We start from the raw sequence: 27746 nt of genomic DNA on the forward strand, positions 1-27746 counted from the left end.
CAGGGAAAAGAAAAAGAACACCATAAAAAGAACAATAGCTGGGCATGAGCATGTACAATTACAGGAAGAGTACAGGCTGCACAACTTTTCTCCTGACCTCACAGTAGCAGAAAACTTTGCCCCACTGCTGAACAGCCTCTTCATCAGGGAAGCAAAGAAAACCAGCTGTGCGTGTCCTATCTGCCTCGAGTCTCAGACTCTCATCTCAAGGGGAAAAAACCTCCCATACTGGGGGTACAACAGTAAGGGTGCTAAGAGCAGCCACAGCATCCCCAGCCATCCCAGAAGCAGGAGAGCAAGGAGGTGAGCTGGAGCCAGACAGGCTGGCCCAGCTCTGTCACCTCACCAACCCTCAGCCCCAAAATGCTGGCACATTTGCAGCACAGCTGGGAGCAGCGTTCAGCCCCTGAGGCTACGCGTGTGCCGGAGCCAATCATCCCCTGCCTGCCCCTGCCAGAAAGGGCAGAGGAGAAACAGTGCTGGCCACATCTCCCCATTTTCACAGCTGTGGCCCCCATCCACATATGCAGCACAGTGACTGGGATGTTAAGTGCAGCTGCCACCCCAGCACCCCATATCACGCACTTTTTTTGTCACTCTGCTCATGGCCTTTGAGGAATGTTGGTACCAAAAGGAGATAGCACAGCACCATGAGAAAAGTCATCGTCTCCCTCTTACCATGGAAAAATCTGATTCCTACTGCATCCTTAAAGAGCAGAGATGGACTGAATCATTGCCAACACAGCACACAGGATCCAAAAACCTTTTAGACAGCCACAGAACACGGGAACAAGGAGCAGAACAGCCTATAGCTGGGCACCACCGACGCAGAGCTTTGCCATGTGCAGACACGAAGGACGTCCAGGGAAACATGCAGCCACCCCGCCAGCTCCCCCGCTTGGAGAGAAGTGCTCGGCAGGTTTTTCTTTTGCAGGGGTGCCTGCAGACCTCAGGGGGTGGGTGGCATTTACAAGGCACACCTCCAGCCTGCTTCCAAAGGATTTGGGAAACAGCATCAGCACGATGACAGAAGGGACAGAGCAAGGGAAGAGAGAGAAAGGCAGCACACCTCCCTACCCCATCCATTTCAGACCCACCACCTCGCTTTTGCTTACCAAAATGTACCTATGCAGTAAACACCCTGCTCTGGCAACACAGCCCTGCAGCACTCAGGTGGCCCAGCAGCCCCCAGCAGTTTTGTCAGGGTCTCAGCTTCCTGCAGCATGGGATCGAGTCCTTGCCCTCTCCTCCCTCTTCCCTGAAGGTCTACCCCGGCTGCGGCACTCACAAGCCTCCCTTAAGCACAGCAGGATGCTTGCAGCAGCAAGGCTTGCTTAAGGGACTCCATAAATTGCTGCTGTCTGTGCAGATAGCGCAGCACTGAGAAAGCCTACACACACAGGCAGATGGCCAACTTAATCAGCTTGTGGTAAGTAGCTAAACCATTACAATAAAGGCGCTAATGCTTGCACTGATGAATGATCTCAGCATTATAATCAATGTTTCAGCCAAAATTAATGCACCCAAGCCCCAGGCAACCTCCTGCTGAAGGCAAGCAAGCGATAGAGCTGTATGAGCTCTGACAGCCCAAGCAGTTACATTCTGGTGGAAGGTATCCGACAGCCCCCTGCTATCACAGGGCATCAGGATGTGAGCAAGCCACCAGCGCTTCCTGCCCACCGCTTCACACCTCACGCAGTCCGTGGCGAGGCCCAAATCTCAGCAGGGTCTGGAGCTCAGAGGAGCGCTTCAGATAAATACCTGGCACAGCAGGTACTTAGCTGAAAACTTGGTCAAACTCTTTGCAAGGCCTGTGAAAAAATGCCTTAAAATCTCCTGAGAAGAGGCTTTCTCAGGAAATTTCTGGCAGGTCCTCATTTCTACCTGGGACAGGTGTGCTACCACAATCCACCTGTCCCTTTCAGGAGCCACTAGCTGGCAAAGATGGGGGAAGGCATGAAGAGGGCAGGGAGCAGGAGGTATCACCCATCCAATCTCAGGCTGTCCTCAGGGCTCTATCATGTAACTGCAGATCTGCTAACAGGCAAAGCACCAGAGAGCTGCCCAGTTTTGTTAGGGAACCTGCCAGCCCATGGCAGCGTGGCCTTGGAGCCACACATGGTTTTGTTTTTTGTTTTGTTTTTAAATGAGGTTATAGCAGGCCTGACACATCGCATCTTTCCCCTGCTAAATTTTTCCAGACCAATTCTTACACACAGTGAGACTATGGGATGCAAAGGACGGGTGTCACAGGCTTCAGGAGAGGGTGAAACAGCAATCATGTCACATCAGTCATCAGTTGGGTCCGGGAAACAGTCTGAGGCATGTTCCTGGCTTTCCACATAACCTATCATCTCCTGTTCTGGCATTTCCTCAGGTTCTACCACCACTGGCAAATTTTCTTCCACCAGGGGTGGGGGTTCAGTGCCTGGACCAATCTGGGCAGTGTCTGGAAAAGAAGGGGGAAACAGCTTACACATGTGCAACACATTCATCCCTGGGGAAATTATCCCCTCCCCTCCCCAGCCCTCAGTGCTCCAAGCTGCCCAGCCAGCTCAAGCACCCCCCTCCCCAGGCTTCTACAAGCCACATTTCAATATGCTTCATAACTACTCATGGAGCTCTCTCTGCAAGACATGTTGGTGCTGAAGCTCTCTGAGCCCAACAACCCAAAATATACCAAAACACCAAAGCCAAATCTATTCAGTTTTATTTAAATCATAAAAGCTAGCTAAATGTACACATTTTTAATATGTTCTCACCTTAACACTTCCCACATGTAATTCTGCTTTTACTAATTTGTAGAAAAATTAAATATGGGATGTTTTGTTAGTCAAACCAATACTGTGGATTTTTTTAAAATAGAAACAAGTTCTACATTATTAATATATTAATATTAAACAACTACCTGAATGACTTGCATTTTTTTCCCCTTTCTTGCACTACATTCAACAAATGCTTCTTTAACAATGATTTAATTATGATGCTTCTTTAATAAATGCTTTTAATAAACTGAAGGCAGGGCAAAGAAGCATGTAAGGATAGACAAAAAGCACAGATGAGCAGGTGAGAGGCCATGCACAGTACAGCGAAGGACACAGGGAGCAGAGGCAGCAGAGCTGAGCTATGACCTGTGTAATGATGTCTAAGCTGGACCTACTTCAGCTCTTGATGATGCATTACTAAGGAAGGTGTTGCCAAGCATTCACGTTTGTGACATAAATTTGAGGGAAACATAATGCAAAAAGCAGAGTATTAATATCGAGTGCTCACAGATTTCTGAAAGGTTTTTATTGCTGCATTCTCTTGACCACACTATGCTGAAGCTGTGGGGTTTTATTATTGATTATTTTGAAGGATATAAAATGTGATTGTATTCCTATTTTGGCCCCAGTTTAAGGAAATATGTAAACCTGACTTTGATAGGATTTAGCCCTGTTTACAGCATATTGGTAGATGCTGTCCCAAAGACGACGTCTGCCTGCTAAAACATTGCTGATTCTTATAAAACTGATGATAAAGGGGGGGGGGGGGGGGATAAAAACTGCAGGAAAGCTGCTAATTTTGGGGATGGGGGTTGCTGGGTTTGTTTTGTTTTTAAGGGACATGTTAGCACAGGATACAGTGGCACAGACAGCATACAACCTGCTGGCAGCACCCTCTGCAGGACACTTACGAGAAGGCTGCTGCTACATCCCACAGCTGGGTGAGGGCAAGAGCTACCCAGTACTGCACCGATAAGCGACCTGCTGCAACTTCTGTCACCCAGACAGAGTTCAGCGGCCTAGCAGCCCTCACTAGCTAGCTTCAGGCTTCCCTCTGCAGCCAGGTCCCCCCCGCTGTCACACACGTTCATTTCACCCTCCTCAGCAGGCTGTCTGGCGTGAAACAAGTCACTGGACGCACCCGGCACTGGAGGGCAGTCGATTTGGACAGCTTGAGCCTCCACATGGTCTCCGTTGGGGGGGCTCTTCACAGCTTCACTGGAGACCACTGACATAGCTATTCCGTCATCCTTTTCATCCTCTGCAAAGCCAAAATGAGAAACTTGAAGGGAAGAGGCCCCCCAGCCCCCGGCAGCGCTGGCACGTTCGTTGTGAGGCCAGGCCTCCAGCACACACTCACGGCTCCCCCTCACGTGGCGCTGGCTCTGCTCCCAGAGCGGACAGATGCCAGCACACAGGGCCACTGCTGGCCTGCCAGAGACCAGCCTGGCCGTGCTGGCAGGATCACAGCTTGAGGTGGCCACGCAGGCAGAGAGCACTTGGGGACAGGTGCTGACAGAGGACGGCCAGCAGAAGCCATCAGGTTCCGTCAGAATCAGGCCCAAACGAGGCTCAGTTTTCTTGCCCATAGAAAAAGTTTTGCTGCGTTTCTTTCTGGCACACGCTAGCAAATGTGAGCTGACAAAAGGAAAAGCACAGTTTTCTTCAAGACCCCACCAGTCCTAGCAGTTGCCTGTCAGCGAGTAGGTTTCTGCTCCACTGGGTCAAGGGAGAGCTGGATGGAAAACGAGTAACCACCGAGGTGAGGCCAGTTCATGCTGGGGCTATTTCCACCCCAGCCCATAGACACACTGCCCCTTCTGGGTGACCCAGGGGCAACAGAGCTCCCCACTCACCTGAAGGCACTGGGATGAACTTGTGCTTCCTCTTCATGCAGCAACAGATGACTGAGGACACAACCACCACCAGGATAGCTGCACCCCCTGCACATCCTGCCAGGATGTAAATGAACAACGGGTACTGCAGCAGGTCTCCTGCAGGAAGGACGGCATTGTTAGTTGCCAGGGCAGGCAAGCTTCTTTCTCCCAGCTGGAGAAAGCCCCACGGCCAGAATGGTGCATGTGGGCATTACTGTTGCTTTGGATCAAGGATGTTTGAGAGAAATTATGAGCTGTAGCACATCGTCATTCATGTCACGTCGTTTAATCGTGGTATGGAATTTTTCATTATAAAAAGAGACTCGCACAACTATGCTGTGTGCATCTGTTTGTCTACTCTGAACAATAACATCTCAGATAATCCACACTTGATCAAATTTAATGGAGGAGGTGGTGGTTTTAAAGATGCTACATTTCAAAAAGTTTTGTGAAAACCAGAAGGAGACCTAAGCTAGCATCTCCTGCTGAAAGAAGGGCCACAGTCTGCCCTCAGTGCTCAGAGTATGCCTCAGAGAATCCACTTCAGATAGCAGTACAGCAACTACGCCAACCTCAAAGAAAGTGCAGGCTCTGATCTGACTTTATCAGACACCAGAGGATCCAGACACCAGGGCCTCTAAAGCACGCTAAACCTCACCATAGCTTTTTGAATCATTGGGACCTCTTCTTGCTTGCTACTCAACCCCTTTGAACAAGACAGCAGTAGCTTCACATAGCGAGACTGAACAGCGAGGAACCAGACCAGCTATCCAAACACAGCACTTCTTCACTTTCCCTGCATCTCTCTTTTTAAAAACACACTGGCTAAACTCTGGGCAGCGCCACTCAGGTTCCCCCAGGAAGGCTGCAGACAAGCTCCTTTCTGAGCTGGGCGCAGCACAGCGCCAGCACAATTCTCCTGCGTGGCCAGCCTCTGTAGGGACAGTTAGCACATTTTTATAAGTCTAGGCTCAAAATTAAACTTTCAGGAAATGAGAAATCATTGCCCTGATCATTTTATTTCCTTTTTGAGGAAAACTCAAGAGAATATTGTCCAAGGCCTAAAATATGTTGAAAATGGTCCTGAATATTTCTTTTAAAAATGCCATTTGTTCAGAAGGTCTTTCCAAGAAGTATTATGTTAAAAATCAGAAATAAAACAGGCAGTAATCAAAATATGAGTAATAAAATCCTTTTATGTATGTTGACTTGTTAACTTCTGAGCCATTTGTTTTAGATCCTCTACAATGAGAGCCCTTTGGTGCCTTGGAAATTTATAGTATTTCTTCCAAATTGTTTTAAACACTTAAAATTAATTTCATCAGCCAACAGGTTGCCCAAATGAGTGCTTTTACAATAGATCTTGTATCTGAATTGGAACAACTGTGGAAAAACTATATTTATCCCTTTGTCTGGAACAAATAACTCACAAAATGAGTTAGTCTTTAATTCATTTAATTGAACTTATTTCTCTCCATTTTTCTAGTATCCATAACAGCTTTATCTCACTTCTTATGAACATGGCTGCATTTGGTGACTAAAAAGTAAAAATGCTGCTACTTCCTTGCTCTCACACCCTTCCCAATACATGTTTACGCATGTGCTCATCCCAGCAGAGCTATCACCAAATTCCCTCGTGGGCTTTTGAAGAGGAAATGAGAAACTGATATCACACCCAGGGAATTGGGCAGCCACCCAGAATAAACAATGGTAGCTGTCAGCAGTCGTGTAGTTTATCACAGGGCTTGATTCAGAGCTCATGGACATTTGCATCCTCACTCCCCAGTGTCTCAGTTAACTTGGGTCTGACCATACTGAACAACTTTTGGCCAATTCAACTGGACAATATTAGGACTGTTGCTCCACAATCACCAATGCCAAACTTGTACAGGCTGGCCTGCAGCACCAATGCAACCAAGCACAAACAGCCCACGGCATTTCTGCCAAGTGCCAGAACACAGAATACGGTGCTTAGGTCAGTATTTTTGCTTTTATACCAACTCTATGCCAGCCATGAGAAAAGACAGTACCCAATCTGCTGCAGAGTTAGAGCATTTCAGACAATTTCTGAAACACTAGGTGCTATTGCACAGTACAATTTCTCTAGCAGCAAAGATTTGTTAAGTTACTTACGACTAAATTAATAAAAAATCCTACGGTTAAATTATGTTATCCTGACACTGTTCTGATGACCATCTTCACTGCCAGAGAGGACAAAAACCTTCAGATCTTCACTACTGGAGATGCAAGTGAATATCTAATCAATTTGATTTTGTTCTTTATTAGAAGTCAGCTTACAACACTGACCAGTGCTTTGCATCTTGAGGTTATGGCAGTCCTAGGATGCAGATTTACTGTCTCATTACAGCATGGTCTCATTCAAGCAGGTTACTCAGCATTTATGGAGAGCTTGCAAAGGGATCAGGTCATGGCCTTCTCACAGAACTACATACCCAAGCAGGGACACAGATTTTTTTTTAAATTTTTTTTTAATTTATTTATTTATTTATTTTTTTTAAGTAAATGACTTGCATCTTTACCTTTATCGGCCCTGCATTATCAGAGGTGAGGTATTTATATAGTCTGGTATATCTTTGTGTTGCTGGTCTAGACAAGGAGAAAGATGAGGAAAAACACCTCAGCTGAGTCCAGCAGCAACAGGGCTGAATTAGTAGAAGTGTTTTTCCAAGAATGTTGCAGAAATTGGAAGGCAGTTAGGGTAACGGGTGAATGTCAGAGTAGGAACCATCTCGTGTTTCTACATTGACTCTTAAAAGCATGTAAAATCTCCATCACTGGAAGTAGAAAAAGAAATAGAGATCCTTCCCTGCAGCAGAGTTGGGTAGAAGGACCTGCTGAACAAACTTTCACCCTTTCTATGACTGTAGGCTCAGTCTGAGACAGAGCAGGAAGAAGGAAGTCACTGGGACACTTTCTAACGGAGGATGTGGTAAGTCTGGAAGGCAGCTGCCTGAGGACAGAAGACCTCGTTTTTTATGCTGACAGCAACAACTCCTAAGATTCCCACCACAAGAGACCAAGAGGGAGATTTTCTGGCATTGCCATTACTCACCATAGTCGCAAGACAGTGCAATGGGCCCGCACCTCGCGACGCCGTTCCTGTGGTGAACCTCACATACAAACTCCCCATGCATGGTTTTGTCCAGGCGAACCTTCTTCCCACCATCCTTAATGCAAGCCTCGGAGGTCTTCAGCTCACTGCCATTCAGCAGCCACTCAAATCTCATCCTCTCGTTGCTGGGCACGTTGCAGGACAACTCTCCGGTCCCATTGGGGAAGCACTGGATAGCAATGGCTGGCTCTGGTCATGCAGCACGGGGCAACAGGAACAGGGAGGGAAGAGAGACAATGAGCAGACTCAGCACTGACTGAGAGCTGGGCAGGAGCTTTTCCTACCAAGAAGACTCCCACAGCATTTGCAGTTAGCCAGGGTGCACAGCAATCAGTAAACACTCTTCAGGGCCTGCTCCCAGCCCTTTGGCAGCGCTCACCCAACCCTACTGCTGACTCTTGGTCAATGTTTTGGGGACACCACAAAAATACAGCCTCTCTTCATTTTCCATGTAGAAACTGACAAAGGTAACAACAGAAACCCATGATCTGAGGATCGTGGACACACCCTAAGCATCTGGTGGCCAGAGGCTTCCTCCGTAATCAGTGGATAACTGTAGCTTCAGAGGAGAGTCAGACCTCTCCTTGACCAGGTACTTTTGCTGTCATTGTCTCTACTGTTTTAGCGAGGAATTAGTAGAGATCATGTCTAACATAGGTACCAACACAAGACACCCACAGTTAGATAGAACGGCCCAGACTAGGACAACCGAAACTGAAGCAATGCATCAACAATCATATTGTGTTTTCCTGATTTTCTCTCTTTCAGTCTACTATAAGGAGCCAAGCTACTTCTGACATTTGCCACTTTGCAAATACAGGCTAACCAGAGAGGTTGTATGGTTTGATGACCATAAGAGTCACATAGAGAATATCTATGCAAATCATCTATGTAAACAAGCTCAGAAATCACCCTCCTCAACTATGACATCAACTTCAACTAAAATTACTGCCTCCAGAAATACCTTTGCTGTGAAATTGTTTCCCTGACTTTATGTGGCAACAGAACACAAGGAGGAGACAAGAGTTCCCAGAGTAAATTCACTGAAATAGAGGTAAAAAAACAGGACACTTTGCAATCTTTGCCTACTTCCAGTCTAAGCCCCTGATCTTTTTTGCCAAGGAGTCACATCTTTGACCTACTCTCTGTGACAGTTCTGCTTGTTTGCACTTGAACAGCGTAAGGATTCATTTGTCTTCACTGAGGTCAGTTTGCTTTGACATTTTCATTACACTTTCATGCGCTCCAATTTCTCTTAAAATCTTTTAAGTGAAAGTTCTGTAAAAGGAACGGTGGAGATGAGGACAAGACCCATGGTTAGTGGCTATCTAGAGCACTGTTCAGCCAGGGACTGAACCTGTTTAAGCCTTCTCTGTATTAACCCAAACAACAAGCTGGATTCTGCATCAGTGACTTCATTTCCTTCTTTTCAGTCCACAGGTGGATGACCAGGCAAATGAAGGGGAGTGGGAATGCTGAGGCCACGGCGATGACGTCAGAGAGACTTGCAAGGTAAGGTACCTACTGCAGGTCTCTACACAGACCCAGAAAATACTGACCTCAAAGCTGATAGTGGGCAGGAAAGAATCAGAAAATCGTACCTGGACTCTTTCACTACCTTTTCTCAACTGCACAAAGCCATCTCTTCATGAAACCCATCAGGAAGATTGCTCTAGAAATGGACTGAAGTCTCCAGCTGCATGTCTATATACTGTAGACTCAGCTTTAAAAACACTTGATGCTGCTGCCTCTTACATCAGGTAAAAACAGTACATAGCTCAACTGACTGGCTACTTGAAGGGAGGCTCAACAGACAGGAAAGGCTGACAACACGGATGCAAAAAGCATTCTTTAGCTTATGCTTACCATTCCTGCTCTCTGAGACTTATGAAGCTGTGCCTTCTGTTCCAGAGGTACCTATAGCTCCTGCAAGCTCAAGAGGTGTCTTAGAAAGAAATTCAAGGCAGCAGCTTCCAGACAGGCTCACAGGTTCACAAGCTATTTATTGTTAACAAAGTCACTTACCAAGCACTTTCAGTGCAAAGGATTTGCTGATGTTGTTAAAAACAAATTCATAATTTCCTTCATCCTCCTTCTCCACAGTCCTTAGCACTAGAGAGCCATTCTGCAAGTTCAGACGTCTGTAACATGTGCCACAGCTGGCCAACCAAGTACCATTTACCACATCTACGAAGCATCTCTCATTGTCCTTGCTCATTTTGGAGAGGTTCTGCAGGTTTTCAGTTCCTATAGAAAACATTGCTGAGCTGCCGCTGAGCACACTAATCATGGTGACAGAGCCTGGAAAAAGAGCACAGAGCATGGGCAGTGAGCTTTCTGTGTCCGTCTGTTTGTCATCCATCCTCAGCTGCCCCCCTGAAGGGCAAAAACTGAGGTGAGATGTAAGAGGGACCCACCCCTGGGGACACCAGGAATCAAAAAAAAATCAGAGGAGCAGGAAGGGTGACAGTATGCCTTCTATAAAGGCTAGCTTTCTTCCCTGCTACCGTGAGCGTCGTACACACACCACGCACACAGTGACACAAGTCTGAACAGCTGGTCTTTCCTCTCCCCAAATTTTACAAGACCCTACCCTCTATCTACCACTTCTCCTGATTGCTGACTGTCTGTGCAGAGAAAAATGCTTAGGGCATTAATGCCATAGGTCTAGTGTAGATAGTAGCAGAAGCAATTGCTGATTGCACAGCTTCTTTTACCCAAAGAGTACTGTCGCAGCGTCAGCATGAACAAGCCTCACAGTATCCCTGGACGTTATTAAGTTGCTGTACTCAAATCATAGATGGGTAAATGGCAGGGTGACAGCAGCTCAGGGACTGACCCAAGGTCACACTGAGTGTTAGGAACAGGACCACATTGCTCTCCACCCCTCCAACCAGCGTTTTGCATACAAGGATCTTATGTTCTCCATTGAAATGCTTTTACAGACACAGTACACTGGGAAAGTACTATATTGTTAGTTATAATTAGTTTACTTAAAAAAAAAATTACACATCTTCCCATAGTCCGACTGCCTCTTTCATGCATTAGCAGTTACACTACTTGATGTATCCCAGAGCCTGGTAGAGTCCTTAAAGATCTTGGAATAAAATTAAGGTGTCCACCTATCTAGGCAAATCTGTGCCACAATGCCATAAAGAAAAATCCCACTTACCATCAGTAACGGTTATTATCAGCAGCAGAATAAAAGGAGAGTTGAAATCCATTTTAAAGAGCTCCTTGCATCATATGCAGAGACGATGATCTGGCTACAGAGCTCAGTGAATATAGCGTTCAGGAAATGATGTCAGAAGCAAGAGTGAAAAAAAAAAGAAAAACCCCATACTGGACAGATTGAATAATGTTACAAAATAGACCTGCAAGGTTTTGGGTGACTGAATTCAGACTGAACCGACACGAGCCACAATGTGCTTTGCAAAGTCCCGCACCTTGGAGCGGGTTGCAAGTGTGAGAATAGGACTGGGAGGTGAGAAGGAAAAGCTCTTCTGGTCAACTCACCCCACCTAGCAAGATGCCAACGCAGAGACTGGGCAAAGGGGAAAAACCTGTTTTTTGCAGTCTTTTACACTTTATTGAAGTACAGAATCCCCACGTAGGGAATAGAAGTCTGTCCAGTCAGATAAAGCACTGCATGTACAGGCTGATTTTCTGCAGTACCAACAACTGTCCCTCACCGAGATCCTCACCAGCAGTAGGTGTGGGAGAAGACTCTCCCTCTGTATACAAATATACCTTGCCAGCCTGAACTTTGCTGGGCTCTTCCAGTGTTGTGCTGGTACTGCCAGGCAGGAAAAAGCTCTCTATACAACCACCCCAAGAAAATACAGGCTACAGAAAGCTAAGTTGCGTTGCAAAACCATACCAAATACAGCCTGAAAGCTATTCCAGCTCTGTTTGGAGTACAGCTCCCAGAGATTAGACCAAAAAGCCAGCCCTATAGAACCACTGTGGAACACGTATCCACAGAGCCAGTGTGACTGCCCCACTTTGTTCACACTCGCTGAGAGGACTTAAAACTCCCTGGTATTTCACACAGAGCGAGGAGGAGGAGTGCTGCACACAAGCAACGCGGCAGAACCTGCCACAGCGTTAGAGCCGGCATCTGGATGTTCTCAGACACGCTTAGCAGATGTGCTTGGGAACATCTGCAACGGGAGTTCAGGATGCAGCTGGTGATCTTATGCTTTTGTGTTGTTTCTCTGGACACGCAGCCCAATGAGTTAAGGAAGCTCCACATGGTGCAATTCTGTATATACGCACGATTCTAAGAAATAGTGAAAAACAGCACATGTAAGGAATTTAAAACAGTTTGGCTCTGCTTGATAATTCCACATTTTAGCCAGTGGTTTGGCCCCTCCAACTTCTTAGCAATGACAATTAAATCTTAATACCTTGTGTTCCCTAGCGTCTAAAACCTACAAGTTAGTTCAAGGCTACCACAGCATCATCCTGTCTTTACCATACATGCATAGGACAGTCCTAAATTGATCTACGATGTGACAGAAATAGCCTTCTCTGAGAAAAGCAGTGAAGTGAGTCTTTAGACACTTGCAGCAGAGCAGTGGAAGGAGGAAAGAGAAAAGTATTTACAGCAAGAAACACTTTCATTTCCTTCTGTTCAGCTGAAATTACTTGAAAAAACTCTCCCTCCAAATACTGCTGCAAGACTGTGGCTAGCCATCTGCCTTGGATGTGCGTGTCCATCTTCATTTCACCTCCACGTTTGAAGGGCAAGCTGGTTGAGCTTAGGATTGCAGTGCTCTGGTGGAGACAGGAGGCAAAAAAGACGGCATGTACAAGGGTCGCTTCAGACTAGAACTCCAAAAAGCTCAGAGCCTCAGAAAAACAGCAAAAGGCAGAGGGTGTCGGCCCACAGCAAAATCCAGCAAAAGTTCACCTTCTCTCCTAGTCAATGACAGCAGCCTTGCAGAGCTCATTTGTAGATTTGCAGTAAAATGAAAGAAAAAATACAGCCTTTCTGCTGTAGCTTCTTTGTTATAGAATAGACTCTGCATGACGGTGACATTGTGGTGTCCTGCATTTAGTCTCCCTCGCAGTGACTCCAGGGCAAGCGAGTACATTTATGAGTTCAATATTTCTGACTGCTAGCGCCCCATACATCACACAGGGTATGAAGTCCCATTAGGCTCCTTCTGTCCCTCAACATCCTGGCCAGTGGAAAAAAAGAAGTCACAGCCAGGATGAAGATGACTGCGCGTGCACTGTCTGTGTTGCCATCAATCAGCAGTCCTTTCTTAAAATCAACTCTCCCAAATTTTGTACATAAGGAATCTTTAGATGAGACCAGACACTAACTTCTGACATTAACTAATGAATGCTCACAACACCCCAAAGTAGCTGGAGAAAATACTTCCCCTTTTTATATAAAGATGCATGAAGTTTTCCGTGACAAAAAGCACCTTGTGAGGCTTAACAGAAACCACAAGAAAAAAAAAGTAATTTGCAGTTGGAAGGTGAACTAAAATCTTTTTTACTTGGTGAGCTGCAAGTTCAGAGGGCCATTTTGCCCTTACAGCCGCTAATGGCATTGCTAACCACTTTTAACAGAGGAAGGACACTTATTCCCTACACAAGTCCCTGTTGGAGCACAAGAGACTGAGAGACCTGAGCTAGTAAAGTAGGAAATAAGCTGTGAAGCACTGCGAAGTAAGTTTGTACATCTGAGCTCTGCATACCTTCCTTTAAATAGGCAGGTGACCACCAGCAGCGCACCTATTTTTACGGCTACAAATGCACGCAGCCTCCCTTCACACAGGGGGAGGTTGCAGAGCCCAGCACCGCAGCCTCTGTGCATGGAAATGAAAACAACACAGCAGCTCTGGTGATGCACAGGACCATCTCCACAGGCTGCAGCATCACCCCCATGCCAGAAAACCCACAGCTCGGTTGCTCAGCTGTGCAATGGTACGGCCATGACCTACAGAGCTGCAGTCCTGGGAGGAAGGAGGCCTGTTGCCCTGTTAGTTGTAGGTATGGATGGGACAGCAAAGCTATCAGTGCATGAGAAAAAAAAATTAACACACTTTGAGTGCAGCCATGAGGCAGGAACAGGGTGCAGGTCTGAGAGATGCTTCTGAGTGGTGGCAGTAGGACCCCTGAGACCACAAGGAGAAGATGTGAGGACAGGGAAGAGTAATACGAATTCTTTGTTAAATGGAAATAGACAGATCTCTATGCTTGGACCCTGAACTCCTTCCTGATCTATATTATATATAGATCTATATATATTATATAGAGATCAAGAAATTATATAATAATTTTATATAACTTTATATAATAGAAAGTATTATATAATAATTATATACTAGAGAGAGCAAGTAAGTTTTCAAAGATAAACACAAAGTTGTATGCTTACATGGTGATAAAGAGAGTGCTATGCAGCTTGTTTCTCTAACTGCAAAGTTGCAGAGGTCATAGCTACTCAGTAACTTATTTAGGAAGTGGAATTACCTAGTCTGGGTACTCCTCTAGATCATGTTCAGAGCAAGTGACTTTTGGACAAAACATGATGTACCAGGATAGCAGGACAACGGTCACAGATGAAAACCCTTTTCTGTCAGGGAATCTACAGCCCCACACAGAGCTGTAAAATGGAAATAAACCTGTACCCTCCCAAACTCCTACTTACAGACAATCATCAACTGAGGCATACGTAGGATTTCCCCATCAGCTCCTGTCAAACACCGTACGCTCCGCATGAGACCTGCCCCACTGGCCCTTGCCTCAGCTGCTCCACAACAGCTCTCATACTCAACACGTTTGTTGCACAGCACAGCAGCTCTGCTGCTTTGGGACTCAGCATCTCAAACAAAAGCAGTCAGCCTGATCCACGACACACAGCCAGCTGCACCTTGTTTATGTGGTCCTGCAGGGGCAGAGAGAGGCTGTGGTGTGGCTGTGGATGGACAGACCTAGAGCAGCCCCTTCTCAAAGCTGATCCACACCTTAAATGCACACGCCATGCGCTTGAACAGATGCACGCCACACCATCTGATAGCATGTCTGACAGATTAATGTTCTTCCTACCATGCAAACCAGGGCAGGGAGGTCCCATGTGTCAAGCTTTAGGAAAGCGGACAGGCCACACCCAGGTCACTGATGCTTCTCCCCACCTCCCCAAATCATTCATTTGTTGCCATTCCTACATAAAGTTGCACCTGGGGAATTTCTTCTCACCAGCTCTTAACCTAGATGCTGAATGAGGCAGATGAGAGAACCGGACTTTAGCTCTCATTCCTCTTGCCTCCATCCCAGAGACAACCTGCAGATGATTCCCCTTTCTGCCCAATCCATACAAACTGTACAGGCTGAAATATGCCTGTACAGATACACATGCTCAGGCACAGACAAAGAAGGACCCGGGGATCTCCTGCGGAAGGTCTGCCATACCTCAGACACATCTCCATGAGACACACACCGCTGGTCCTCGTATCGTGCTTCCTGCCACAGCACTGACTTTTGCTATGCAATGCTGAGGCTGTCTGAGACCCACTGAACCAGACACTGCTGTTCTGTCTAAAATGGGCCACCCAAGTAACGGGGCATGGCACGTAGGATCCTGAAGTGGCAAAGGAGACAAGGTTCTGCACAGCAAACTGGGGACCTAAACTGCAGAAACCCTCTGCTCAAAATAAACCAAGCAGAAAACCCACAGTAGCACTTTCATTTGCTGCGTATCGTCACATACTTTGGGGGAGCAGACTTCTTTGCTAACCTGTAATGCAGAGCAGAAAAGTCCCATGCTTTCAAAATACAGAGAAAACAAGCTGGAGATTTTCAGCTTCCATTTCTGACAAGATAAAATCCATGTGTTTGTCACACTTAATACACAAGCTTCCCCCTCCAGCTCTCTCTGGTGTTGAAATGAGACCGATCAGGGTTACAGAAGGAAATCAGACTTCTGCACATTAATAGTTGCTGTCATTCTCCTCTTGTCATACCTGACTGCTTCCCACTTCTCCCCAGCTATCAGAGAGCTCCAGGGGGAGCACCACACATTCATCCCACCCACATGAAACCCCCAACTCCACTTAGTGCTGAGCAGCTATGTGGGGAGAGACCCAAGCAGGTCCACTGAGCAGCACACACACGGAGACGGCTCCGTGCCACAGTGCTCCTCGGGGCGCTGGAGCACGCCGAGTGCCGAGTTCCAGGTGAACGGTCTGATGATGGCAGAACACTGCATCATCCTGTCTCAACGCTCCTGCCACGTACTCACAGCCTTCGCACACACCGCTTGGGGCACAGGCTCTGGCTGCCCCCAGTGAGAGCACCGGTTCTGCTGCCAAAGGTCCCAGCACCAGCTACTACGTGCCATGTCAGTGCTCGTCCATCACCTTGCTGCCAGGGGACAAGAACATGAGGATCCCAGATGTCCAAGCCAAGCGCAACGATCACACACAGTTTCTCTGACATACCTCTCCTACTTTGACCCATGATAATGATAGAAAAAGAAGAGTCTGTATATGGAATAATTGCCAGAAACCACACAATTTATATTTAGTGCCACTGTGTACAGGGTGAAGTGCTTTGCATTTGCTTTGGGAAAATATATAATATATATATATATTATTACAAAACTATTGGGACGTATGGGTTCAATCAAGCTTCTACAAGATCAGAACTTGACTGAACAACCCTATCAAGGACAGCAAACACAATGCCTGTAGTCTCTAGGCTTTGGCCAGTTTCACTAGAATTAGAGGAAAATCTGTTGCTGTGAGTGGACAACACTTGGAGAAGTCAAATTAGGATCTAAGCTGCCACAGGTTGCCACAGGTCAGCCGTGCTTTTATTTCGCCTTTTATTACCCCTTTGGGCCTTCTGCTGAAGCTTTGCTATCCGACACAAGAAACTGCATCTGCTGATACCTGGAGCAAATTAGAGCATTTAAGAGCTTTAAGAAGTTTTTTTTAAATAGCACATACATACTCTTTGATCAAGTGTGTATATATTTATATATTTATATATATATATATATATATATATCTCCAGCTCATCTAATTTTGTATTGCCACTTTAAGTGCTTAGCAAATCCAGACTAAGATATGTAGAAAAAACATTCTTGTCAGAAGACTGAATTATTATTATTTTTTTTTTTAATAAGGTCCAGATCTCCACTAGGAACGTTTTAGGGGTCTACATACTAAATGGGGCTGAGAAGCATTTTTTTTTTTTTTTGTGGGATCAAAACTTCAGCTTGCGAAGTTGAATCTAAAAGGCAAGTGGAAAAATCCTGGTTGAGGCCAAGACAGCAAAAATAAATATGGCCTTTTTAGACTCGATAATTCTTACGTACCCCAAAAATCTGAAATGAAACAGACATGGCCTTCTGGACTGACAGCTTAGTTCATGGCAGAATGGACTAGGTCAAATCTGAATATGGGGGAAGGCAGAACACCGTAACACCCAGTTCTCTGCAAATTGAGTGGTCCCTGAACAGGTCCAAACCACATTGCAACAGAGATTCAGCTCCATGGAAACAAAACCAAAGTACTGGCAGATCTAAGTCTTCTGAAACTCAGGAAGGCCACCATGAGACTGACTTCCACATGCTAGAAGTTTAAGAATATGGACTGTAAGGCTTTCTACCTTGTATTTTCCAGTGGTTTACAGAAATAGTTCTGATTACTTCCAAGTGTAGATAGTTATTGCAGCGGAGACACATATTCTATTAAATGAATTTCTAGCAATGCTGAAAACCTTAAAGTATTCCCTGGATATCGAGAGGTGATCAAGTTCAGATCAAGTTCACATTCACCCATGGTTCTTTTCCCTAGAGTACTTCTTCCTAAACTTTTCTTGTTGTCTCACTAGAAACTGAAATTTGGGTGTGTTCACCGGAGTTTTGGATCTGGGGATCTCTCCAGGAGAGAAAAATCATGAAAAAAAGGCAGAGTAGTAAAATGACAACTTGAGAAACGCATCACTTAGATTTTTCTGCCTAAATCCATATAAGATTTATTTGCAAAAATATCTCACGTTACTTACTGTGTTTATTCAAAAAGCAATGGAAAACTCAATCATGGACAGAGATAACATGCATTTTCACATTTCAGTTGAAAAGACTCCATTCCTAACCATATCATAAAGACAGCATTTATAGGTTGCTTAAAATTCTTTTATGTGCCACAAGGAATGTGATGGAGGGATAAAAGTAACACTCTGAGACACTCAATACGGCACAATAAAACACTATGCTTAAGACTTTTAAACCTACCTTACAGATGTAGTTGAAATACTCTTTTTAAGAGAAGATCACCAGATACATCATACCTCTTGACAGCATGCTGTTCTCAATCCTCTTGCAGTGCACTCTTGAGAATTAAGGTATTATTAAAGAAAGACACAAAAAACTACTGCTGTCTGAAGAGGGCTGATTCCTCTGATCAACCACGAAGGAAGAAGAGAAGTTGTACCAGACAACCTGATGAGATTGTCACTGGAGCAGAATACATTCCTGGGCAATAAAAGAAAATGTTACAGAGATGCTGGGCTCTAACTGTAGGATAGACATGTAGAACTGATTAGAAATGGAATTGGAAATTCATATAGTTCTACCCCAAAGCTGCTCCCAATTGGCCGTATAATCTTAAGAGTGTTTCTATGTTCCTCTTCTTTATTTACTGTACCTGCAAAGCGTCAATTATGGACCAGTAACTAACTAAGGCATTTAATTAAATTCCTTGCAACCCACCAATTCTTTCGGAGGCACAAGAGGCATCATATCCTAGGACAAACATGCAAGATTTTCTTTTGAAAAAAATCGCAAATTCTGAATGGATTTTTAAGTAACATTTCCATCCAGAGAAAAAAAGCTTTTAAGGGTTTCCAGAAGAACCTCTTTGTCTGCCTCAGATGTCTACTGCAGGAAGGACCTCATTTCTCAAAGTCTTCAAAATTACCCACTCAATGCAAGGGATGCCCTAAGAAACTTGTACACTTAACTAAGCTAAGTCACAGGCCTCTGTAAATTAGGGAAAAATTGGGCCACCGGAGGTATGTCACACTGAATCCCAGCTATTGCATTCTACCGTGACAGAAATGCAACTGGCTCACTTCTCACAAGAGCTCTGCTGTTTTACCTCTTTCCCATCACACCACATTTACAGCCTGTACCTGGTTGCATGGGAGGTCACCTGCCCTTTACCAGAACAGTCCCCCCCAAACACAAACTGTGATGCAGTGAACTAAACTGGTGGTGGATGGTTTTGCTTCACTTCTCCTGTTTCCCCAATAGCTGATCACACATACCTAAAACCCATCAGGGCACACACGTTCATGCTGGAAAAATCCCCCAAGACAATCCCCCCCACACACAGACATAGTGCAAATCACTAGAGCTGAACAAATACTGAACAAATAAAGGGTTCTTGATACCCTTATTAAGTACACATGCACATTCGAAAGGAAAGAATCAAAGAACAGCTGTGCCCTGAGTCTGCATCCTCTTAAATGAAGCGTTGGGAAATTACAGGAACTGCATTAGCATCTTCAACAGCAGTACATGGCCCTTGTCCTCTCTGCCCATACAGCCCAGAGAACCCAAAACAAACACCCTTCGGTTTCAAGAGGAACAACATGCCCTTGGCAACCCATACATTTGTGTGTGCAAATACAAGCACCAGTGAAGAACCACTATCCCCACAAAGAGGAAAAGCCCCACGTATCTTCACTAGCCAGCTGGAGACAGGAGAGGAGCCTGAAGGTCACACCAGAGTTTTGAATGCACACACCCCAAGCAATACAGACCAGTTAACCAGACCCACACAGCTCCCTGCGCAGGACCCCATTCCACCCGCCCCCCAACAGACCTACCATAAGATTTCTGAGGCTCGTTTCAGGTGACCCCTGGAGAGCCTACTAGTTTGAGCACGAGCCTACCAGTTTTGTACGAGTGCAGAATTTCAACCAGTCCCGTCTAATTTTTTGCCAAGTTAGGCTGCTCTGGCCAGAGATGAGCAACTAGTCTTTGATTACTAAGTGGTTCTTTTCCATCTTTTCTCTCTTGATTTTATATCCACTGAGGCTGAGATGAGCATACAACAAAATTCTTGCCCTTTCAATGAGACTGGATGCTAGCCCTAAAAAATTCTGTATAAAAGTTTCCGTCACCTTATCCCAGGCCCTGTGTGTTTTAGCTCTTAGAGACACTTAACATGCAAAATACAGCAGCATTCCAGAAACAGCAGTGCAAATCCTTCTGGAGAAACTTAAGCACGTCTTGTGCTAATAGTAAAGAAATCTTCTCTTGCAAAGTACTCATAACACTATTAATTCCATTGAGAAAATAAGTCTAGACATTTTAAGTGAACTTTTGTCCACTTTGATTTTTGTCAAAGAAGAAGAACATCCATTATCTCCATTTTTCCTCACCAGTGTGAGGATGTGCCATCAGTCTGTCTTCATCTTCACACAGAGTCACAAAACTTGAAGACAGCTATCTGTCAGGAGTCACTACAATACATGGGTGCATGCCATTCCATAGCTGACCCTATTGGAGCAGGACATTGGTCTAGATAACCTGTTTATCCTATGATCCTAGGTGAAGAAGTATACAATTTAGAAATCACTAAGCATAACATCTCCTACTCTCTTCCAGTAGTCCCTGAATTATTCTTAAATTCCCCATCCTCGAACCAAGTGACCTAGGACTGCTCCACTGTTCCTCCACATTGCCCACAAGCCTTGGCTCTTTACAATGTTTCTCCCGTCTCCAAGAATGATTCAAACCCATCCCAGCAAGATCAGTGAACCAATGGTTGCACTAGGAAATCCATCTTTGCATTTCCCAATTTCTGTAATTGCCTCCTCTTCCCATTACTAATGAGAGATTTCATTATTGCTGCCAAGGTTCCCCAGCTGAGTGGGAAACCTAGGCTATCCTTTCACATAATAAACTAACTGAAGCCCTACCTTTCAAAGTTAGCTGCTGCACTGCTGAACAACCTTCACCATGGTGCATAGCATTTTGTTCAACAATTGACTGATCCACAACACAAATTACAAAGCGAAAGTATGAAAGACTGCAAAACTTCCAGGACTTTGTTGACGTTTATATGTTGTATATATATAATTCATATATATGAACAATTCATATATGTTCATATATATATGAATTGCTCATAATATTGTTCAAAAAGATTGTTCATATATTTTATATTTTCATATTCATATAAATATCATATTTAGAAATTACAAGACAACCTTTACTAAAGGTTATTTCCCAGGGATCTGTGAGAAGGTCACTGAGAACTGTGGTTACTGCCTCTGGAAAAAGTAAATTTTTAGAGGAAAAACATCTGAAGAAAATAAGCACAGTTTTCTGTGATTTCACACACTGTTCATAGGGTTAACTCTGGGCACACATTCTAGTGCTATTGCCCCTGTTCCTTATCTCTGACTGGGGAATGCTGCCTCACCACACACACAGGCATTCATATAGTAACAAAGCTTCTAGTTGCTTGGCACCAGTTCTTCAGTAACTTCTGCATCTGTACTTTTTTGTAATATAACAACACATAGCAACTCATCTAACTGGAGGAGATAAAAAAAAGACAGAAAATTCTGGACTGATATGCTTACACTACTTTGCTATCCTTAGTAAAAATCACACTCTATGTACCACCACCACCACAGAAGAGCAGGGAGGATGGAGAGGCATAGACTGCTGGCAGAATTTGCTTCTGAGTTTCTGCACATCCTGTCCCACAGCAGCCAGCAGCACAACACTGAATGCAGCATGAGGAAGTGAGACAAATTAGAAGAACTGAGTCCCAGTGGTCAGTCTTCGCTGAAGGACAGGCTACAGTTTCTGCCTGCAACTGACACCAAGTTCTTTGTAGCACCTGCAATTACAGCACTTCACAAACTGAAGGGGAAAGCCTTGACCATATGTCAGTTAGTTCTGTAAAAATTTTAAGAGTTCAGAAAACACAAAATACTTCATTATTAAAGATGCAAATGTCTACATGAAAAAAATATGTTTGTTCAAAATTCAGTGCATTTAAAGATAACGTGAATTATTTTGCTTACATTTCATTGTATATAGCCTTGAAATACAGACTTCTGTGGCTCCAGTAAATTTAGCTCACATATTTTTGGTATAGCTAAAGATGTGCACGCATCTCACATTGCTGCTTCTGTTTGTCATCTCTGATTGGGAAATGATACCTTACTACAAGCAAAGTTGCTCTTGGGGCATTTACAACCATTCTGCCTTTGAGTGTATGTACAACAAAGCTCACCTGAAGATAAGGAGAATGGTCTTGTAAGGGACTTCTTTCCCAAAGGAGTAATTTTTCCAGAAAGGTACCTCTTGATACAGGATTTCCTCAAGTTGAGCTTCCTGAGCATAGAAACCCACTATTTAGAGTAAAAGCAGCAAAGGAGAGCAATTTCCTCCAGATCATGATTTACCAAATTGGCTAAAGGAGCCTAAGGGAAGTGCTGCAGATTAACAAGGAAACAAGAGACAGAACACAAAACAGTCAGGACAATGTCCAACACTCCCTTTCCATCGACTTTTCTGCTGCTCCTTCACCTTCCTCTCTGTCATCCAACCTCTGCTGATGTTGAATACCTGCCCAATCCACACATGACATGCTTTGAAATCCACCACTCTCTACCATTTAACCACAGTCACTTTATTTAAAACTGAATGACTGATGTACCATTTCAGAAGTCTCAACTGGGCACAGCAACTGAGAACAAACAGAAGCTTAGACACAGCTTTAAAACTGCAGGATATATTTGTGGACCAATTGCATATTCAATAAATGTACCCTAGGCCTTCAAATACCTCATGAAGCCAGACGGGGAGCCAGGAGGGGCAGGGTTTCTGTGGTTCTCTTGGCTGAAGAGGCTCATGTTTCTAGCACTCAGCACTTCCACCACAGTGTGGAGACACCAGAAGGAAAACTGCTTAGGTAAGGAGTAAAAAAAAGATCAGGAGACAATCATATTCTCAAACCTTGTGGCTACAGCAATCACTTCAGTTTCTGAGAAATCTGCTGTAAAACATGATACCAGCAACAAGGTTTGCAACTCCAAGTAATGTTGGCTGGCTGTGGAAAGTTCACAAAATTTATAGTTGGTCATGTAAGCAGTAATACTGAAATTAAAGTGGATAAATCTTCACCTGACCAATGAAGACACATGGTTTTAGTTACATCACTTGATTTGACAAAAAGATTTGCTTTTGCAGACTTTTCTAATCATTATACATAGAAGTGGGCAAATACACGCAAGAAACAAACTAAGTAGAAGAGCAAGAGCTTTCATGCATTATAAAAGGCTCATACCTTTCTGTGTTCTTTGGGATGCTTATGGGTTTAAACACGTGCCTCCAGGCTTTGGTTTAAAGTGGTCATACAATCACTGAATCAGATGTTTTGCATATATTGCCACAGACTCGGAATGCTTCTCTTTGCAAGGTTTTACATACTCGGTAGGGTTTGATAGTTAAGGTTTTACTTCCTCTTGCACAAAGAGCGATAAACAGTTTTTGACAGACAGCAGTGCACTTGAGACAGACTGACTGTAGCTATCCTTAAGAGGACACAAAAAGCGTGGCTTGTAACTCTGTTAATTTTAGCCATACAGTACAGGGGTTGGAGCGAGCGCTGTCCAAATAAGGTGACATGGAGCATGGGCTGTATGCTAATTCCCCCAGAACCGCTTCTGTCCTCCAGAAATAACGCTAATAGTATGTACACGTTTACCATTTCCGTCAAAAACCTCCTCTAAGCTGATCACCTTCAGACCCGTTTAATTATCACATAACACTCCTCCAAACACTCTGGAAGTAAGGTAGTTTAGGTAAGTTTTCCATTAATTTTCCTCTTTTTTTTTGTGCTAGGGAGCCCAGGACTGGATGCCTTTTCAAAGGCAGAGAGAAACGAATCAACCTAATTCGCCAATATCTAGAAACTAAGACAAACGCTGGTCTCCTAACAACACTGCACATATCGACAAGTTGCTGACTACACTATGCCTGAACAGAAACTAGTATTTTTGCAGGCCAAACTCTGTCTTTTAGTAGCCTAATTTCAGATGTCTAGCATTCAAGTCCTGACTTTAGTGTGAATGCTGTGAATGACTAAAATTACATAACCAAAACCAAGGACATTCTAGCATAACCACCTTAAACCATCAAAGACAGGAGCTGATGATAGCAAAGTGACACACCGTAAGAAAAAATAGAGGATCTGATCCTTCAGATCACTATACTTCAGGTCACTATTATTATTTACAACTACCACATTTATTTTAAGTTTTATTTGTTAATCACCTGATAAAGGTTTCTGTTGCACTGTCCTGTATCCAATCTAAGCACTGCTGAGGACAACAATTCCATTACAAAAAAACAAAAAAATCTACTGACAAGTCCAGTTCTTTAGGAGACTCCCTGCCTCCAACCTACCAGTAAGAGCCAGTTGCTCCAAACCAAGTACTGTCAAGTCTAACTATCCACTGTCTCACGTACAGTTCACACACCACCATGCTCTGGAAACACAACACATTCAATACCCAGATTCATACATTTCTGAGCTGCAGAATGAGGTGGTCTGGGTGATGCCGGTATCCGAAGCATAAAATAGAAACAAAGACCCACAGGCTGAACTGGAGAGTGGTGCTCAGGAATTGTTAATCCTGTCCCTAACTGTGCTCCTTATTCACTGTATGAACTCAGGAAAATAATGTCATCCTCCTCCATGTTTCCCCTACCCATATAGGGCAAAACGAAGCTGCGCCAGACTTTTCTAATTTATCATTCATAAGGATGCTTGAGGAGTACTTTATAAATGCATTTATAAAGGATTTTATAAAGCACCCTATTCTGAGGTAAGAAGGATGAATTCACAGTAATTGATTTTAATTAAGTTAGTTTTGTAGCCACTTCAGAAACCATAACTAGCTTCCTGCTTCTCATGAGCCTCCAGAAAACTTGCAAACAATATTAATCTGTTATGACCTTTGAAGAAAACACAATCTTATGACAAAGTTTTCTATACATTCAGTATTTCTTTTTCCCAATGTTAATGTATTGTTGAGAAATAATATTACAAAGGAACAAATAGATATAACAACCTGCCATAAACTCACTACCCAAAACACTGTCTAGAAGGAAAACATTATAACATTTATCACACTGAAATCAAAATCAGTCACTGTACACATAGGCATGACTACTACTTGCCACACTGGAGCAAGGGCAGAGAGTGACTATGAAGGAGCAGCAGAGACAAAGCATTAGGGACTGACCACAGCCCCCATTCCCTGTTCCCCTGCACTGCTTGGGGGGAGGAGGTAAAAGAGAGCGGATTGGGGGGAAAGTGATTTGAGTTTGCTTTTGGTTTCTCACTGCTCGAGTCTGTTAGCAATAGGCAATAAGTTATATTAATCTCCCTAAACTGAAGCTGTTTTGCCTGCAAAAATTGCTGAGTGATCTCCCTGTCTTCATCTCAACCCTTGAGCCCTCTACATCATATTCTCTTCCCCACTTTGAGGAGAGGGAGCGAGAGCGCGGTCGTGGTGGAGCTCAGCAGCCCCGCTGGGTAAAACCACCACACATGCACTAGTGAGTCTTAAAAACTCCTGAAGTATTTTTTGCACAGCACAGAATTTATCTGTCTTCTCACTACCACATTAGATACTTTGTGGCCTAACAAATGACTTAGACTACCTAGTTAGGACTACTCAAAAATAACCCTCCTCACTCGTTTACTGACCACAAGCACCAAGAAGTCGACCCTGTATGCACCATTTTACAGCAAAAAGCAAGCCACGGTAATGTCTCTGACCCTCTCTGTGCTCGGATAGCATATACAAGGATTAGGAGAAAGTAACAGGTCAGCTATAAAAACAAGATAGCTTCTTTGGCTTTGCAACCAGAATTTTTCAGTCTGTATCCGTGGTGGAAAAAGTTGTGTAGCTCTTCTCAGAGCTGTTCCATCAGTCCTGTTACACAACTGCTAGGCTTGAACATTTTTGCAATCTTCACTGTCATATGGCACGCAAATAAAGATACCCATTTATAGCCAAGTCTTTCTTTTAAAGCACTGGAGCTTAGGAATAACATTCTCAGTCTACATGGAAGTCTACATTTTAAGTCTACAACTTAAAAAGGAAATTATGAGGAATCTCTCAGTGTTTCCTACCATTCACATAGCATTATTCAAGGAATCTAATCTTCACAAGCATCCTCCTGTCCAGAAAATTAAAAAAAAATAAAGTGCACCATATCAATAATTAAATAAACTTCACTTAAAAAGTCAGCATTAATATCATTACTAGTGCCATCATATTAATTTCAGGACTGATAGACATGCAACTAAAGTTAATGGCATAGGTATTACATGTCAGGAAGGGATGATACACTGGAAATCACAAAGAAAGTTTAGATGGCGTGCAGTAGAGAAAATGAATGAGCTGTTTGTAGTGTGCCACCTTTCCAACCAAGCAAAGCATCCTTCCAAACACACGTTTTCCTGACAGGTAAGGATCATACTAGACAGCCTGGCTTACAGAGCACTGGAGGGGACAAAACTAAATTTCTATGTTCATGAATGATGGCAAGCAGGACTAAATCAGCCAAGATATGATTTTCAAAGTTAACATGAAAGACAACACAAAGAGAGACTTTAAGTTACACATCCTGTGGCCAAGACTGAGACCATAGTTCTGAAGGTGAACTGAACACAGTCTGCTGAGTTAGCTTACCATAGCAGTATCAAAATGATCTCCATCTTACTTGTTGTTTTAAGGAAGTTAATAGTTGAGGATGAGTGGTAAATTTGCACCAAAAATTTCCTTGCACAACATCTTTTGGGATGCATCATATACTTACCTCTATTCTTTAAAATAATGCATACTAACAGGGACCATGCTTGTAGGGAAAACCTCCAACCTGTAACTGCTTGAAATAAGACTGTGAATGTAATTTCCACCACCTCTGACCCTATATCCCTTAAGAAAATTGAGTTTCTGTTCAAGAGATTGCTAAACTGTTGGTAGTTCCAGAATAATGCACCAGATGAAAATCCAGATGATCCAAGTAAAGTGGGAGACAGTAAACCAATTGCTGAGATGCCCAGTTTCCTTCACAGAAACAGCGATGACTAATTATTTGGTGGAAGTTATCTGTATATATAGCGAAAATATGTAGTTCTCAGTTCAGCATTCATATTAATGTTCTCCTGTACACGTGCATACACACTCTTGAGCAGACAGAACTGAAAGAACGCTTTCTGGGTCACACATCAGAAAGGAACTACCCCCAGCAACTCAACATCATCTTTGGTTTCTTCAAGAGCTCTGTTCATAAAGTAGCTTATTACAGAGACTAAGACCATTCCCAATCCCATGGTATCTTCACAAACAGCAAAGCTTAGTTCCATGTTTAGAAGCACTCTAAACATGAGACATCCCACTTGGGATCCCACAGCAGAGAAATGAGGCTGGCAAAGTGGGCAGTTTACGGTCACAGCTTATGATCCTGGACAAGGCAGCAAAGCACAAATTCAGAGGCAGTGGTGTTTTTAAAAGAACAATTAAGGAGTAAACAAGATTGAGACAGTGCTAACCTAATGAAAGCACTAGCTCACATATGTACTGTCATTTAGCTTAATACATGGACTTACCTTTACACTTCTTTTACAGAAGAGAGCACTTCACTTTGGCCCTCATACACAGTTACACTACTTGCGTTGATCACACCTGTAAAGGAAGGAAGGGAGGCCAAAGCACAGGGAGACCCATTTTGTTTCCTATCAGAAGCACAGCTGCAGTCAGTCAGTCCCATCTACCCAAGCAAGGTGAAAACTATACCTTCATACCAAGGGAGCCCATTGCAGCAAGATAGGAAGTGTTAAGCATCTTGAAACAACGCTTAGTTCCTCTGACTAGATGCAAACTGATGACATTCAGATA

At 44.0% G+C, this 27746-nt stretch overlaps 1 protein-coding gene across 3 annotated transcripts; it reads right to left on the bottom strand.

Annotated features, from left to right (window-relative positions):
• Positions 1 to 1284: 1284 nt before the first annotated feature.
• Positions 1285 to 27539, bottom strand: LOC310884467 (uncharacterized protein). Of its 3 annotated transcripts, none has more exons than XM_083806290.1 (6): positions 27458 to 27539; positions 9801 to 10076; positions 7716 to 7964; positions 4622 to 4759; positions 3907 to 4026; positions 1285 to 2449 (listed from the first exon to the last, which is right to left on the bottom strand). In XM_083806290.1, the coding sequence occupies exons 2-6, from the start codon at positions 10063 to 10065 to the stop codon at positions 2289 to 2291; spliced, it is 933 nt and encodes a 310-aa protein (XP_083662416.1). In that variant the 5' UTR covers positions 10066 to 10076; positions 27458 to 27539; the 3' UTR covers positions 1285 to 2288. The 3 variants fall into 3 exon arrangements, with proteins under 3 accessions (XP_083662416.1, XP_083662417.1, XP_083662415.1); XM_083806291.1 differs by lacking the exon at positions 27458 to 27539 and adding an exon at positions 15204 to 15222; XM_083806289.1 differs by lacking the exon at positions 27458 to 27539 and adding an exon at positions 10948 to 11775.
• Positions 27540 to 27746: the final 207 nt, after the last annotated feature.

This window comes from Anser anser (assembly GCF_964211835.1).
Source record: "Anser anser genome assembly, chromosome: 1".
Lineage (NCBI taxonomy): Eukaryota > Metazoa > Chordata > Aves > Anseriformes > Anatidae > Anser > Anser anser.

What these genes read in the sequence shown, in the direction of transcription:
- LOC310884467 (XM_083806289.1), bottom strand. Translation starts at nt 10,999, where the DNA reads ATGGATTTCAACTCTCCTTTTATTCTGCTGCTGATAATAACCGTTACT. An exon ending in GATAATAACCGTTACTGATG is followed by an intron (nt 10,077 to 10,947) that starts GTAAGTGGGATT and finishes CTCTTTTTCCAG; the next exon opens with GCTCTGTCACCATGATTAGT. An exon ending in CTTTGCACTGAAAGTGCTTG is followed by an intron (nt 7,965 to 9,800) that starts GTAAGTGACTTT and finishes CTGCATGACCAG; the next exon opens with AGCCAGCCATTGCTATCCAG.